This window comes from Linderina pennispora, assembly GCF_002104995.1.
Source record: "Linderina pennispora strain ATCC 12442 chromosome Unknown DL89scaffold_6, whole genome shotgun sequence".
Taxonomy (NCBI): Eukaryota; Fungi; Kickxellomycota; class Kickxellomycetes; order Kickxellales; family Kickxellaceae; genus Linderina; species Linderina pennispora.
The window spans coordinates 109,141-124,129 of NW_024468254.1; the positions used below are offsets into that span (position 1 = coordinate 109,141).

At 54.9% G+C, this 14,989-nt stretch overlaps 8 protein-coding genes across 8 annotated transcripts; 6 read left to right on the plus strand and 2 right to left on the minus strand.

Annotated features, from left to right (window-relative positions):
- The first annotated feature begins 347 nt into the window (after nucleotides 1-347).
- DL89DRAFT_267150 (cytochrome b-c1 complex subunit 8) lies at nucleotides 348-847 on the plus strand. The gene has a single exon (XM_040887377.1). It carries the CDS (start codon nucleotides 507-509, stop codon nucleotides 774-776), a length of 270 nt encoding a protein of 89 aa, XP_040743536.1. The 5' UTR covers nucleotides 348-506; the 3' UTR covers nucleotides 777-847.
- Nucleotides 848-935: 88 nt separating this feature from the next.
- DL89DRAFT_267151 (Aldo/keto reductase) lies at nucleotides 936-1,860 on the plus strand (the record flags this gene model as incomplete). Its single annotated transcript, XM_040887378.1, has 1 exon — nucleotides 936-1,860. Exon 1 carries the CDS (start codon nucleotides 964-966, stop codon nucleotides 1,858-1,860), a length of 897 nt encoding a protein of 298 aa, XP_040743537.1. The 5' UTR covers nucleotides 936-963.
- A 1,506-nt stretch (nucleotides 1,861-3,366) lies between these two features.
- Nucleotides 3,367-4,804, plus strand: DL89DRAFT_316151 (MFS general substrate transporter). Its single transcript, XM_040891050.1, has one exon. The coding sequence runs from the start codon at nucleotides 3,376-3,378 to the stop codon at nucleotides 4,684-4,686; it is 1,311 nt and encodes a 436-aa protein (XP_040743538.1). The 5' UTR covers nucleotides 3,367-3,375; the 3' UTR covers nucleotides 4,687-4,804.
- A 647-nt stretch (nucleotides 4,805-5,451) lies between these two features.
- Nucleotides 5,452-6,813, plus strand: DL89DRAFT_222923 (MFS general substrate transporter; the record flags this gene model as incomplete). Its single annotated transcript, XM_040884610.1, has 1 exon — nucleotides 5,452-6,813. One exon carries the CDS (start codon nucleotides 5,452-5,454, stop codon nucleotides 6,811-6,813), a length of 1,362 nt encoding a protein of 453 aa, XP_040743539.1.
- Nucleotides 6,814-6,949: 136 nt separating this feature from the next.
- Nucleotides 6,950-7,773, plus strand: DL89DRAFT_148730 (orotate phosphoribosyltransferase). Its single transcript, XM_040883509.1, has one exon. The coding sequence runs from the start codon at nucleotides 7,087-7,089 to the stop codon at nucleotides 7,753-7,755; it is 669 nt and encodes a 222-aa protein (XP_040743540.1). The 5' UTR covers nucleotides 6,950-7,086; the 3' UTR covers nucleotides 7,756-7,773.
- On the minus strand, nucleotides 7,756-11,908 carry DL89DRAFT_267154 (RecF/RecN/SMC protein). The gene is made up of 2 exons (XM_040887379.1): nucleotides 11,597-11,908; nucleotides 7,756-11,500 (listed from the first exon to the last, which is right to left on the minus strand). The coding sequence occupies exons 1-2, from the start codon at nucleotides 11,831-11,833 to the stop codon at nucleotides 7,793-7,795; spliced, it is 3,945 nt and encodes a 1,314-aa protein (XP_040743541.1). The 5' UTR covers nucleotides 11,834-11,908; the 3' UTR covers nucleotides 7,756-7,792.
- A 136-nt stretch (nucleotides 11,909-12,044) lies between these two features.
- Nucleotides 12,045-13,201, plus strand: DL89DRAFT_267155 (TPR-like protein). The gene has a single exon (XM_040887380.1). It carries the CDS (start codon nucleotides 12,074-12,076, stop codon nucleotides 12,860-12,862), a length of 789 nt encoding a protein of 262 aa, XP_040743542.1. The 5' UTR covers nucleotides 12,045-12,073; the 3' UTR covers nucleotides 12,863-13,201.
- Nucleotides 13,156-14,905, minus strand: DL89DRAFT_234695 (uncharacterized protein; the record flags this gene model as incomplete). Its single annotated transcript, XM_040884950.1, has 3 exons — nucleotides 14,469-14,905; nucleotides 13,925-14,384; nucleotides 13,156-13,873 (listed from the first exon to the last, which is right to left on the minus strand). Coding segments are annotated over exons 1-3 (1,428 nt in total), but the record flags the coding sequence as incomplete, so codon positions are not given.
- Between the last annotated feature and the right edge of the window lie 84 nt (nucleotides 14,906-14,989).

Consider the following 14,989-nt stretch of genomic DNA (forward strand, 5'->3'; position numbering starts at 1 on the left):
GGTGCGGGCATTAGGGGTGTATGAAAGAAGGCTTGGAAGGGCACAGATGGTCTGCGACATTCGCCCGCTCCACGGCTCTGCATAATGTGCCTGCAGTAGATCAGGAGCCGCGTATGGGGCTTTGGGCAGCATATGGCGGTAGCTAATACGGCTCCATATTGCCAGGGCATGCTACCAGCTAGCTGCGACCATCTCCCCACCGTCAGTTATGATCCCCGGCCAGTACAAAGTGCGGGCAAAGAGCAGCCGGTGTGGGCCCAGCGGCGAGTCTCCATGCCCACAGCCAGCCAGCCAGCCCAGAGTCCAAGCGGACAGCGGGATACGATCACCCGATCAAATTGTGATCAGCGAGATAAGATGTGTGCTGGTGGAATTATTGGTGCCTCAGGCAGTGCAGCCAAAGTGCGACCGTGGCCCAAAGAGGCGCGAAATTCAAATCGCGAATTGGCAAAGCGATTTCAGCTTCACTCTCTCCCAATCGACATTAAATCCAAATTCAGCAAAACATGGGCGGACACGGTTACTCTGGATGGTGGGGCGCTATGGGCGGCCCCAAGCAGCGCGGCATCGTCACGTACCAGCTCTCGCCGTACGAGATGAAGGCCAACGCGCACCTTATCAGCAAGGGCACCCACAACTTCTTCCGCCGCACCAGCGCCCAGCTCGGCTACATTCTGCCGGCGGTGTTCCTGTTCTGGGGCGTGACGCACTTTGGCAAGAAGAGGCACGAGTTCATCAACAGCAAGGCTGGCCACGCTGCGGGCCACAGCCACTAAGGCTCCCGGCTATGAGCGACATATACGTTTTTCCGACTTGTTTTCTTTTATACATCCTTGACACAGCTTTAGCCATGCAACATGCAGCCATAAGAAGGCATGGCAGCCTATATCGTCTAATATTAGGCTGATTCAATGACTGGAGAAAATACTGTTGGTATTGCTTTCATTTATCTTCCTATTCGTCATGTCTATCCACAAAACTGTGAAGCTCGCAAATGGGCTGGCAATGCCATCGCTTGGGCTCGGCACCTGGCAGCAGCGCGATGCTGATGTTGTGAAACGGGTTGTTGGCCAGGCGCTTTCTACAGGATATCAGCTAATCGACACAGCAAATGGTTATCACAATGAAGCGGCAATTGGTGACATATTGACTGAGATATTCAATAAACCCGGTTCGGCGATTCAGCGCAAGGACATCTGGATTATGAGCAAGCTTGCACCCACGCAGCAGGGGTACGAGAAAGCCAAGCAGGCAGTCCTCGATTCGCTCAAGAAACTGCAGACCGACTACACCGATCTGTATCTGATTCACTGGCCTGGCGCGTCAAGGCTAAAGCCTGACAGTCCCAAGCATCGCGAGATGCGTGCGGGGAGCTGGCGTGCACTGGAGGAGCTCTATGAGCAGGGAAAAGTTCGCTCGATCGGCGTCAGCAACTTTACTACACGACATCTCGACGAGATGAAGGAGTATGCTAAGATACAGCCGATGGTCAACCAGTGCGAGATGCACCCGCTGTGCCAGCAACCAGAACTTTTACAGTACTGCGCGCAGAACAGCATTGCATTCACTGCCTATGCTAGCCTGGGCGAGGGAGCACTGGTCAACGGCGATGTCAAATTGCCACAGCTGGACGCAGTTGCCGCGCGGCGCCCTGACCTAACCCCAGCCCAGATTCTGCTGATGTGGGGACTACAAAAGGGTGTAGCAGTAATTCCCAAGGCGTCAAGCGCCGGGCGCATCCAGGAGAATTTCGACGTATTGGCAAAGGCCGAGCTCAGTGCGCAGGATGTCACAGACCTCGATGGTATTGACAATAAGCCCGAAAAGCACTTTTGCTGGCATGCAGAGCACATTGCATAGTAGATGAAGTAGTCACCATCAGGCTCTTCATTTGTAAATACCAGACTTATGGCACTCACGATGCGAGCACAGCTAGTCAGCAAGGTTTAGACAGTCAATAATGTGGCAAAGACCCTGCCATAGGGTTTCATAGCCTAAGCCCGATGTAGCAGCAGCCCAGAAAATTAAAAAAGAATTTACACCTGCTACGGCCATGATCAGGGCTGGCGTTGCTGCTTTGGTTCACCATTGCTGGCAGCAGCTGAGGGCTTCTTTGCTTACCTGCTTGCTTGCTTGCCTGCAGTCTGGGTCGTAGCATAGTCATCTGGAGCAGGCTCAGTAGCGAAACCTTGCAAGACCTTTACCTGTCTGGCACAACAGGATGTATGTTTCCACAAGGTGAGCTCGATGCAGCCTGCTTGTAGGTGTAGCGATATTTTATTGCAGAAAGTTGCAGAGCAGCGGTGAGGTTTCATCCCACTATCCAAGGCAGGAGATGATTGTATAATCAGATGCATCCATCGAGTGGTTGCCGATATAGATCGTTGAGTCGAGTCCCGCATCAGAGTATGTCGTGGCTGGCAGCTGCAAAGGTTAAATAGCGGAATGTAAAGGGTGGGTTTGTAAAGGGTCAGAGCGTGTAGAAAGGGGTGGGGAATAAGAAGAGGCGAGCAGCACAGGGGGGACCGTTTTTATATGCAGGATGTGTTAGCCAGCAAGCCAACGGTTCCAAGTCTGAGCGTCGAGAGTGCGAAATTTGAGTTGCTCTTTTATTGAATTACTGTACCTACAAAATGCGAAGGAACTACGACGAATAGCGCTTTAATATATAGTTCCAGGTTCGAGTTTTTTTTTTTTTGAAATGCTATTACGATATATTTGACACCTTGGGACTATATAATCTTCAATATAGTGTAAATACTACGGACACAAGAGTATGTTTGCCATCGCCAGGGCGCCGTATGTGTTGTCCTGCAGCAACCTTAGCCGCAGTTCGGAAGTCTCCTTGCGGTCGTGTGCCTTCTGTTCACAGGCCGTCGCTAGATGATGTTTCAGTTGTCTGCACGTCCGTGTGGCTCTTGTTAGCTCTGGCAGTCCGTCCTTTCTCCTCAACTGATCTTACACATCCTTTCCTCCATACATGCCGATAAGCACCCATTCGTATGATTGCTAACACATAGGATCACTTATATGGCAGTTGAGCCTTCCCCCAACAAGGCACGGCCAATATTGTTCTCTTGACACAGTTTTTACAAGGGGTTGCAAGAATATTGCCGTTTTGCATCACCTGAAAATCTTAGCTCAACGCTCAGTCCATGCATTGACAACTTTTAAAGGATATTCTCCGCTAATGTGAATCTTGATGAAGATTCGAAGACTGGTCACCAGTAAATCCTCCTGCTATTTGCGCGCTTCAACGCCTGCAACTACGTTCAAAGAAACTCCGTCATATAAAAAGGTGAGGCGCTCTCCATCTTCTACCTACTGCTACTCATCAAACACCCTCTCTGTTCCCTCAATAAATATAGCCATAGTATGGAGAAACAAGTCGAAGCTGCTACTACTGCAAGTTCCTCCGTCACTCAAGATGGTCAGCTCTCGGATAACGGCTCTACCGATACCATCGTCGAGTATGCACCAGCAGATTCGGCATACGGATGGGTTATTGTTGCCTGCGCGGCATTCAATCTAATGTGCACGATTGGAATCTTCAACTCATTTGGGGTGTACTCTACATACTACCTGAACTACATCTACCCTGACAAGTCGGCAGCCGACATTGCATGGATCGGGACAACCAGACAGGTGATCTCGTTTGGTGGCTCTGTGATGTCTGGCCCGCTAACCGACCGCTTTGGGTTCCGCAATGTCTCGCTAGCAGGTGCAATCATTAGCTCGTCTGCGCTGCTGATATCATCGTTTGCCAAGCCACTCTGGTTTGCAATCCTGACGCAGGGCGTCCTGTTTGGCCTCGGCGCCACCCTGATGTTTTCGATGTCAATGTCATTGCCAGCACAATGGCATACAAAGCGGCGCGCACTAGCCACTGGAATCGCTGTGGCAGGTGCTGGAGTCGGTGGCATGATCTTCACTGAAGTCACGCAAAGGCTGATGGAGTCTGTTGGGCTCCAGTGGACGCTGCGCATATCAGCACTGCTTATCTTCTGCATCAGCGGCACTGCTAGCTTGTTCTACAAGCGGCGTGTGTCGGTGCCCCCTGGTGGCAATGACTTCAAGGCAATCATGCTGGACAGGCGGTTGATTGCCGCAGGGCTTGCTGCACTGTTCATTTGTATTGGGTATTTCGTTCCATGGTTCTACCTGCCCACTGCGGCTCTGGATATTGGACAGAGCAACCAACAGGTTAGCTACCTGGTCATTTATATGAACGCAGGAACTACGGTGGGTCGGCTGTTCACGGCATTCCTTGCCACTGCAATTGGGCCGGTCAACACACTCATTGTCGCGTATATCATCTGCGTAGTCATGTTCCTCACTGTCATGCTCGCTGCAAAGACAATGGCAGCATATACAGCCTTGGCTTTCATTTACGGTGCGTTCTCATCGAGTCAGTTTGCACTTCCGCCTGTTGTCCTTGCCGGTATATTCGGACCTCAGGCAGTGACTACGGCCATGGGCATCATGAATATGTGGGGCTCAATTGGAATCCTTATTGGAAACCCGTCTCAGGGCGCGGTGTATCAAGCCTACGACCGGCCACACAAGTCGTTCATGGCCATTACGCTCCTGGGGTGCTCTGGACTATTCTTAGGCATTGTCTGGTACGGCATTCTCAAGGTGCTGCTTGTTCGAGGAACAAAAAAGTCGTACCTGTCAAGGCTGTGATGGGGGGCTTCCCCGCTGTGCCAGAAGCAACAGACATGCATAGATTTTCATAATTTAAATTCCCCGGCCACAATACATTCTGCTGACATTATACATGGCGCTAGTCATAATTGCCGCACATCCAACGAGGCTGCACCTGCCAGTGTTGACTCGGTCACCACATTGTCTGCTGGATGCATGATAAGAATGGGTAGGCCGGAGAATTAAAATGTGGGAATTCCGCGCGCACACGCGAAAAAGCAGGGAAACTTCAGTGGCCAAAAAAGGACGAATGTTGTCTGATCCCACAAAAAGCCAGTCCCTGGCCAGCATTCTACGTTTGGAAGCGAAGACTTTGGGTACAGCGTTCCCACGAAGGGTTGGCAAATCTTTGCAGCAGCAACTAAAGTACAAGTTTGAAAAATTTTCTGCCTCGGTACCACAGTGGACAAAAGCAGTCTCAGCTGGGTGTGAGCATTGGTACTCGGTGACATTACCGTGCTCAGTCATACTCTATTCTTCGATATTGCCTGCCAAATGTATCCCGCAACAGCGCAAGAGGAAAATCCTCGTCTTTTCACGCAATACATCCTACCGTGTAACATAGGGCGTGGGATTCAGCTATAAAGGCAGGAGCAGATGGACAACTTGCCGCCACCGCCGCCATGTCGCAAACGAAAAATCGCAGCCGCCTTTCCTCGTCCAATATCTCGACTATCAAGCTAAATATTTCTAAACATGCGCTCCGAATCAGCCAGGCCAGACCCAACCCAGGAAGGCTTTGAAATGAGCGCTTTGCCGTCTCAGTCGTCTCTCTCGCGCATCAGCAACTTTGACCAAGATCCCCCTGCAAAGAAGGCTGGGACAAGTGTAGTGGACAATGGCGCTGTGGGCAACCAAGCAGTCAAGATTTCTGACGATCAGATAGTCGAGTATGCACCGGCTGATTCCAGGTACGGCTGGATCATTGTTACCTGCGCGGCATTCAATCTGATGTGCACGCTGGGAATCGTCAACAGTTTTGGTGTGTTTACAACCTACTACATCAACTACATCTATGCGCACGAGTCAGCAGCCAGCGTAGCGTGGATTGGAACCATGGTGTCAGCGGTGATGCTAGGTGGCTCCGTTACCACCGGCCCGTTGACAGACCGCTTTGGGTTCCGCAAGGTCGCGCTCACTGGCACCGTCATTTGCTGCATCGCACTGGTTCTAGCATCGTTCACTACGCAGCTCTGGCAGCTAGTCCTGACGCAAGGTATCCTGTTTGGTATTGGGGCATCTCTTATCTTTTCGCCATCAATCTCGCTGCCAGCGCAGTGGCATATCCGATACAGGGCCATTGCCACGGGTCTGACGGTGGCTGGTAGCGGAGCTGGGGGCATGATTTTCACCGAGCTGACGCAGCGGATGATGGACACCATCGGATACCGGTGGACACTGCGTGCATTGGCGCTGATGCTCGTGGGAATTAGTGGGATCTCTGGCTCGTTCTACAAGCGGCGGATCTCAGTGCCGCGCGGCGGCATTGACTTCCGGGCCATCGTCACTGACCCTCGACTGATCGTGGTTGGGCTCGCCGGGCTGTTCGTCTATGCGGGGTATTTTGTCCCCTGGTACTACCTCCCGACCGCGGCGTTGGAGATTGGCGAGACCACGCAGTCATCGAACAAGCTGGTGCTTTACATGAATGCCAGCAGCACAGTGGGGCGCGTGCTTGCAGCCTACGCGGCGGTTATGGTCGGGCCCATCAACAGCGTGGCACTGGCATACCTTGTGTGCTCGGTGCTGACGCTGGTGATCATGGTGGTAGTCCGGTCAATGGCTGGCTACGTGGTGCTCAGCGTTGTGTTTGGCGGGCTGTCCGCCAGCTGCGTGTCCATTGCGCCGCTGGTGCTGACGAATATCTTTGGTGTGCAGGCAGTTACAACGGCGATGGGGATCGTCAATCTGTGGTGCGCGGTTGGGGTGCTGATTGGGAACCCGTCGCAGGGAGCCGTCTACCAGCGGTTCGACCGGCCGTACCACTCGTTCACAGCCATTGCAATCTGGGGCTTCGTCGGGCTGGCGCTGGCCTCGGGCAGTTACCTCATGCTCAAAGTTATCATTATCCGCGGCACGCCCAAGCGCATCTGGTCGAGGCTGTGAAAACTGCAGTTTGGGCATTTCTGTACAAAACCTATTGGTGTTAGAAATCGCGCACGGCTACAGCTAGGTTCAGGTTGGGGGCTGAGAAGAGGCAGCGAGCGGGGGGGTTTTTTGCTTTATTTTTAGGCAGTATTTGACGGCCCGTCTGGCTGGATCCGCCCGATTAGCAAACTCTCCTCCACTTTGCTACTTTTCACTAATAAAGGTATCGAGTAAAGAGCACCATCTCTTTTTTTTTTTTAGAGCACACTCCCTCCAGTACTTTTTCAAGCCATGCCTCTCCAGCCGTACCAGCGCGAGTTCATCGAGTTCGCCATTGCCAACAACGTCCTCACATTCGGGCAGTTCACTCTCAAGAGCGGCCGGCAGTCGCCCTACTTTTTCAACGCGGGCAAGTTCAACAGCGGGTCGGTGCTGGCCAAGATCGGTGGGTACTATGCGTCAGCGATCACAGCGCGCAAGGATCTAAAGTACGACGTTATTTTTGGCCCAGCATACAAGGGCATTCCGCTGTCGGCGGCGACGGTCATTGCGCTGGCGACCGGCGAAGCAGCGCGGGACGTGCCGTACTCGTTCAACCGCAAGGAGAAGAAGGATCATGGCGAAGGAGGCAGCATCGTGGGGTCGCCGCTCAAGGGCAACATTCTGATTATTGACGACGTGATTACCGCGGGCACAGCGATCCGCGAGAGCATCGAAATCATCAAGCAGGCAGGCGCGAACCCGGCTGGCATCGTCGTCGCCATTGACCGGCAGGAGAAGGGCAAGAACAGCGATCTGTCGGCCATCCAGGAGATCCAGAACGAGTTTGGCATTCCAGTCACCGCTGTTGTTACTCTGGACAGCGTCGTCGAGTACCTGGAGGAGAAGGGCGGCGAGCAGGCCGAGATGCTGGAGGCCATGCAGGAGTACCGCAACCAGTATGGAGCAAAGTACGACTAGGGACTTTGAATTTTTTTTAAAGAGATAAGAAAAATTTTTACTGGACCGTCGTCGAGGCTGCTGGTTCGGCGGTGGGGCTGTCGTCGTGCAGAGCGCCAGCGGTGTGTGCTGTGTCCAGCGCAATCGACTTTGTGCGGTTGTCGGTCTTGTAGATGCCAACCAGGCGGTCAGCCAGCTCAAACATGTTGTTGCGCAGGCTGATGATAACAAACTGGGCATCGCGGGTGCGCTCCTTGATGTAGTTTGCGACGATGGACACGTTACGGAAGTCCAGGGCAGCATCAATCTCGTCCATGACGTAGAGTGGCGTGGGCTTGTACTGATGCAGCGCAAACACCAGCGCAAGCGAGCTCAGGGTCTTCTCGCCGCCCGACAAGTGGGAGATGTTCTTCCACGACTTCTTGGGCGGCATCACGCTGAAGACCAGGCCCTCGGAGAACGGATCCAGCGAGTCAACGAGCTCCAGCTCGGCATTGCCCCCAAGTGTAATCATCTGATACATCTCCTTGAGCTTGTACGAGATGATGTTGAAGCCAGTCATGAACTCCTCCAGGCGGCGCGTGCGCAGGTGGTCCATCTGGCTCTGGGCGCCGTCGCGCTGCTGCGTAATCTGATCAAGCTCGCCCATGCGCTTCTTGAACTCGCGCGCTCGCCGCACGTACTCGGTCAGCACGCTGAGGTTGGGGCGCGTGCGCTGCAGCTGGGCCTCGGCCTGTTCGATCTGGGCCTCCAGTGCCGCAGCATCGACATCATCGAGCTCCTCGGGCGCCAGCTGCGGCAGGGCTGCCTCGGCGCTGTTAGGCTGCATGTGCTCCTCTCCATCAACATCCATATCCTCGACCTCATCGTCCGCGTGCTCGACATTGGCTGGCTGGCTCGTTGGCTCGTCACGGTCCAGATCCTCGATCTCGTCCAGGTTGATCGGATGCAGCGCCAGGTGCTCGAGCTCGCTGCTCCAGTAACTGACCGCTCGCGTGCTCTCTGCCACCATGCGCTCTGCATCGTCGACCTTGCGCTTCATCGACGCTTCCTTGGTGCGCATCTCATTGTACTCTTCCATCTTGGAGTCCAGCTCCTCCTTGACCTGCTCCAACTCCTCGCGCTTTGTCTCCAGCAGCGCACGTGCCTGCTCGCAGCGCTGCTTAACCTCAATGGCAACCATGCTCTTAGCCTCAATCTCCTTAGTGACCGTGGCCAGCTGGCTCTCGAGCTCGGCCACCTGGTCGTCGCGGCCCGAGTTGGTTCGCTCAATGCGCTGCAGCTCCTTGCTAGACTTTGCTTGGGCGACCTGCCACTTCGACAGCTCGTCGTTGCATGTTTTGATGCGGTCCTGGAGCCCGTCGACCTTGGACTTTTGCGCGCGCAGGCGGATCCCGCCTGCCTGCATGATCTTTTCCTGCAGCTCCTTGATATCAGCCTCGATAGTTGAGCACTGGTCGTGGAGCTCGGCAATGCAGCCCTGCTCGTTGGTAATCTTCTGGTCGATTTTGGCCTTGAGTGCCAGGTCGGCCTCGCCGGGCTTGCCCTGGGTCTCCTGCAGGTCGCGCGCGCGCTTCTTCGCCATCTGCACCTGGTCGTCGACAGACTTGAGCTCGATCTCGAGTCGCGGCAGCAGCGCCTCGAGGTCATCGTACTGGCGCTGCAGCGTCTTGTGCTTTTCCTGCAGCTTGCGCAGCGCTGCATGCTGCTCGTTGTAGTCGAGCTCGGCCGACTCGCGCGCGGCCGTCAGCTTCGCGATGCTCTGCATGGTGACGTCGCCCTGCATGGGCTTGGAGCTCATGGCGCCGCGAGCCACGCGGTTGCCGCCTCCCGACATAGTCCCCGAGGTCTCCAGTACGTTTCCGTCGAGCGTGACGACGCGGTGCCGCCGCTTGCCGTAAGCGATGCGTCGCGCCTGGTCCATGTCCTTGGCCACCAGCGTGTCGCTCATGGCGTGGTAGAACGCTGGGCGGAACTTTGGATCCGACGCCTTGACCAGGTCGAACAGCCGCGGGACGTCCTCGGGCGTGTGGATCGGTTCCAGGTTGAATTTGCGCAGCGTGTCAAGAATCACAAAGCGCGCGCGGCCCACGTTGTGCTTGCGCAGATACTCGACGCACTGCTGCCCGGCCTTGACCGTCTGCACCACAATGTTGTCCAGCCCGCCACCGCACGACGATGAGATCGCCACGTCGTACTTTTCGCTGATTGTCCCCAGAGAGCCGAGCCGCCCGTAGATGCCAGCGATCGAGCCGTTGTCGCGCTGCTGCAGGATCGCCTTGAGCACCTTGCCCTGGCTCTCAGTTGCGTTCAGCGCCGCCCTCGCCTCCTCCTCCCGGCGCCGCGCGTCACCCAGGGCGTCGCGCAGGACCTGGAAGCGCCCTTCGTTCTTCTGGATGCCCTTGTCCGACTCCTCCAGCTGCTCGTTGATGCGGGCCAGCTCCTCCACCTTGGACTCGGCAAACTGTGCCTTCTCGACGCGCATCTCGCGCAGCCTCCGGAGCTCGTGCTTGGCCTGCTCCAGATGCTTACCGGATGCGCTGAACTTGTCGTTCAGCACAGCGAGTTCCGTCTGGGCAATATCGAGCCGCGACTGGTGCGCGCTAATCCTCTGCCTCCATGGGGCCAACTCCTTCTGCTTCTCCTCGATCTGGACCGTGAACATGTCGGTCTTGCCGCGCAGCCCCTCGCTGATCTGCTCCAGCTCCGCCCGAGCCTCCACCAACCGCTCCTCCAGATCCGCCAACTCCATGCGTCCGCTCTCCATGTCGTGTTCGAGCGTGTTGAGCGTGTTCTTCAGGCTGTTGATATTGTGCGAGTCCTTGTCACCCGAGTCCTTGAATTTTTTGAGCTTGCCTGTGATATGCTTGCGGTTGACCTGCAGCTGCACCTCCTCGCGCTCAAACTTGGACAGCTCGCTGGCGACCTCCTTGGCCTTGCGTTCCAGCACCTCGCACTCCTTTGTGGTTTGGTCGCGCGATTCCTCCAGTGACTTTGTCTGGCTGCGGAACTCGGCCTGGCGCTGCTGCTCGGCATTGAGGTCAGCCAGCACCTTGTCGAACTTGGCCTTGGTCTTGTCGAACTTTGCTTTGCACTCGTGTAGCCGCTTCTGGAACAGCACCGCCTTTTTGCGCGTCAGTGCGTTCTCGGCCTTGACAAACTCGACGGCTTCGTTCTTGCGGCTCTCCAGGCTGTCCTTCTCCCGCTCGACAATCTTGACGCGCTGCAGCCTCTCGGACCGCAGCCCATTGAACTCATCAACGCGCTTGCGTGCCTCCTCGATCTGGCTCTTGTATGTGGCCGTGCCAATAATGTCCTCCAGGTACTCGAGCAAGCCGACTTCGCTATCGGTCTGCCCCTTGGGCTTCATCTGCGAAATGTTCTCCACCTCGCCCTGCAGGATCAAAAACCGCTTGTGGTCCAGGTCAATGCCCTTGCTGCGCAGCAGATTCGTCACCTCCGTGTATGTGCTTTGCACACCGTTGAGCAGGTACCGGCTCTGGTTGCTTTTCGTAGCCACCCGCGATACAACCAGCTCGCTGCCGGGGATATCTTCCGAGGCCGTGCCGTCCTCATTATCAAGAATTTCGCGGAAATGCACTTCGACCGAGCACTGGTGCGGGTTGCCGCCGTGCTTGGAGCTGTGGATCAGCTCAGAGAGCTTGCCTTGCCGGATCTTGTTTGCGCGGTACCCAAACACAAACAGCAGAGCATCAATGACATTCGACTTGCCCGAGCCGTTGGGCCCTACGATGGCTGAAAACGACTACACCATATAAACAGTTTCTTCAGCAGCAAGACCATACCCATGCATCGCCTCTGCCCACTTATCCCGCGTGTTTTCTGTCCCTCCCGTGCTTACCCTGTGGAAGGGCCCAATTACTTGGGTGCCAGCGTACGATTTGAAGTCCTCAAGAATCATTTGCGTTATAATGAGCCGCGGCTTGCGCTTCTCAAAGATTGGTCGCTGTATTGGGCGTCTGGGCGTCGAACTAATCAGCGGCACAACGGCGTCATTTGACTCCAGGGCCAGCGTCTCCAGCACCATGTTCTCGGCTGTCTCGTTCTGTCCCTCCATTGAAACGTCGGTCTGCTCCATTGAAGCTAAAAATAAGGAATATAAATTTAAAGTATGCTAGAAAGCATGAATAGGAAAAGAGCGAAAGAAAAAGCAAACACGCCCACCGCCGCCTCGCTGATTGGCGCAGGTGCTAATTGTAAATAGAAACGCCCCGGCCCCATACTAGCATATACGCCTTGATTGGCGATATCGTCGTGCATTTTAGGTGGGAAGCTTCGCCACAGGCCTCCTTCCACATATCCAGTTTTATCACTAATGATGCAGCCAGACAGGGATCTAGCTGAGCAGTTCAAGGCCAAAGGAAACGCTGCCTTCAGGAGCGGCAACTACGATTCAGCAGTAGCGCAGTACACAGATGCAATTGCTGCCGACCCCAGCAACCCTGTGTACTTTATCAACCGAGCGATGACGCAACTCAGGCTCGGCAAGTACAGACAGGCAGCCGACGATTGCTCACTGGCACTGCAGCTAGACACAACGAACATCAAAGCGCTATGGCGACGCGGAGTAGCAAGGAGCCGTTTGGGATTGCTTGAGGAAGCCAAGTGTGATCTAGAAGCCGCGCTGAAGATTGAGCCGGCAAACATGGCGTTAGCAGAGGACCTCCGCCAGCTCAGCGGCAGGATACCGGCAGAAAGGACAGCGGTGGCAAGGGATCACACGGAGATAAAGCCCAGGCCATCTCCGGTGGGTGTGCCTGGCAGTGCACAGGATTTCGAAAGAATGTGGCGCGAACATCGCAACTCGCCAGGCGATATTTACAAGCTGCTGAAGTTGGTCAACGCTAGCGATCTTCCCAGTTTGTTCCGGGCATCGCTGGAAGCAGAAAACCTCTCAACAGCGATTAGTGCTATTGAGGTTGCTCGGAATGAGTACGGGGATGTGGCATTTGCAGCCGATGTTCTCTCAGCCTTTCCCAAGGTCGCAAGGTTCAGCCTTGCATGTCTATTCTTGGACAGCGCTGACAAGAGCCGGATCCACGATATTCTGGCATGGCTTGCAGCCAAGAATATGGATGTCAGTGCATTATCAAAGATGTATGCTTAAGCCTAACCACATATACAACCGAAACAAAGAACATTGGACCGACGCGTATGCTGTGCCAAGATGTTTTACAGTAGTAGTGCCATAAGCACGAGGATATCAGCGCATACATTCAGCCCATCTACACCACACTTAGCATGGTCCTATTTGAATTGGATGATGGAAAGTCGCCCCACACTTCAGATACTACTATCAGAAACAGCCATTAGAGACAATAAACTACACGTTTAGAACAGGAGCGACTGGTGCCATAAAACTTATTTAATATCAAGATTGGGATTCGGTGGGATGCCTTCGAATATGGACTGGGTTGGCAAGGCAAACTTTTCGGCCGGGAACAGATGCCCAATGGCCTGAATAACGCGCCGCCGCCGGTCCATCGCATTGACAGCATTGTCTGACAGCGCAACAGGCTTCACCGACGCACTCTTGCGCTTGCGCGACTTTGTCAGCCTATGTCGCTTCACGTAGCTCTGCTCGACCTGCTTGTCGAGCTCTTCAATCACCTGCGTGTATTCCTGGTACCCAATGTACTCTTTGGCAATAGGCAGCAGCCGCTCCTTCCTTGCCTTGTTTAGCTTGACCTGCTCATGCAATTGCCGCTGCAGCGAGCGCAATGTAACACATACTTCGTCGTCCTCGCGATCCGACCAGTTCACATCATCGTCGTCCAGAATGCCAATGTACCGCAGCTCGCGCTTGAGCCGCTCCTCCAGTGGGACCGCATCGCCGCTCGACGACAGCTGTCGAAGATCATCGCCAGCGTCGCTCGCTCCATCATCAGAGCGACTGCCAGCATGATTCGTAGCTGGGTCTTCGCTTTTGACTTTGCCGCTGCCGTCTGTTTTGTCGTCGCCAGAGAGCAGTTGCTCGACTACCAGTGCTGAAATGATGCGCTCAGTGAGCGGTGCGAGCCGGGCTGAATTGAGAGACATATCCGAGTTCACGAGATCAGTACCAGCGAAGGACTTTTCCGGCATGACTTTCCCCCGCGACTCTGCCTTCAGCAGCGCGCTGGCGATATGCTTAGTTTTGCCAGTCTGCATATGGTCAGGGAAGTGCGACACCTCCTCCTCTGCCCACTTGTACGCATAGAACCGCCCCAGCTTCGGAATGACATAGCTCTCCTGGTCGTCAGGCGTGCTTTCCAGGTATGCCAAGTCTTCGTCGGTGATGGCCCGGAAGTACGGGTCCAGAGAGGTCCAGAACTGGTGGATTGGCACTTGGTTCGGGATCTTCACGCGCGAAAAGTCATCCTGCACCGGTGTGCCTGCACTGTGCTTTGCCTTGGGCGGCACCGGTGAGCCCGTGTCTTTGCTCTCAACCCTCTTGCCGTTGCCCACCCCGGCTGGGTTGATCGTGCCGCTGCTGATGACACTGCTTTCCTCTTCTACCTGATCTACCTCCGGTGCAGGCGGCTCTGGCTTTGGTGCCTGCACTTCCAACTTTACGCGCTTGCTCGCCGGATGGTCTGGGCTTGGTGTCGACGTTGACGCTGCTGCCTGGCTAATTCCATGTGTGATATCTACAAACCGGTGTCCTACCTGTTAGATCTTGCAATCTCCATCGACCCAGCAGATGCCAGCAAGGCTTTGCTGCAATCCCTTACCTTTGCCCCGCGGCTCATGGGCCCGTGCCGCATCCTTGTCTCTCAAGGCATTGAACTGTAGCTGCGCCTTCTCCAGCTGTGTGCTGCGCGCCGTGGTTCTCTGCACAATGCGTTCCAGCTCCTCCTGCAGCTGCTGTAGTTCGCTTAGAGAAGGCACCTTGACCGACCCGTCGCCATGTGCTGTCAGTGCGCCAATAATGCTCGTCCGCTGCACCTCGCTCAAGGAGAACTGTATAAACCCCTCGACCATTTCAATTGCTTTCGCTGATTCTTCGACAGCGCGCGAAATAAAAAAAGAGGTTGTGGATTCGAGCCTTCAATAGTACAATTGATTGCGAATGGAGAGCCGGTGCTGTCTTTGAGAAAGGAGATAGGTCTGTCGACGTCTTTTGCGCACAAAAAGGGAGCGTGATGTCGAGTAAATAAATTTGGACAAGTACAGCAAAAAAAGCGATGAACGGAAAGGCTGGCCCTGTCAGGCTCGGCCAAGCGCGTTCAGAATCAAGCGTTGTGGCAGAATC

Bases quoted from the DNA above. Each gene is read 5' to 3' on its own strand.
- DL89DRAFT_148730 (XM_040883509.1), top strand. From the start codon at position 7,087: ATGCCTCTCCAGCCGTACCAGCGCGAGTTCATCGAGTTCGCCATTGCC.
- DL89DRAFT_267150 (XM_040887377.1), top strand. From the start codon at position 507: ATGGGCGGACACGGTTACTCTGGATGGTGGGGCGCTATGGGCGGCCCC.
- DL89DRAFT_316151 (XM_040891050.1), top strand. From the start codon at position 3,376: ATGGAGAAACAAGTCGAAGCTGCTACTACTGCAAGTTCCTCCGTCACT.
- DL89DRAFT_267154 (XM_040887379.1), bottom strand. From the start codon at position 11,833: ATGGAGCAGACCGACGTTTCAATGGAGGGACAGAACGAGACAGCCGAG. The intron at 11,501-11,596 runs GTAAGCACGGGA...TATATGGTGTAG, and splicing joins TAATTGGGCCCTTCCACAGG to TCGTTTTCAGCCATCGTAGG.
- DL89DRAFT_267155 (XM_040887380.1), top strand. From the start codon at position 12,074: ATGCAGCCAGACAGGGATCTAGCTGAGCAGTTCAAGGCCAAAGGAAAC.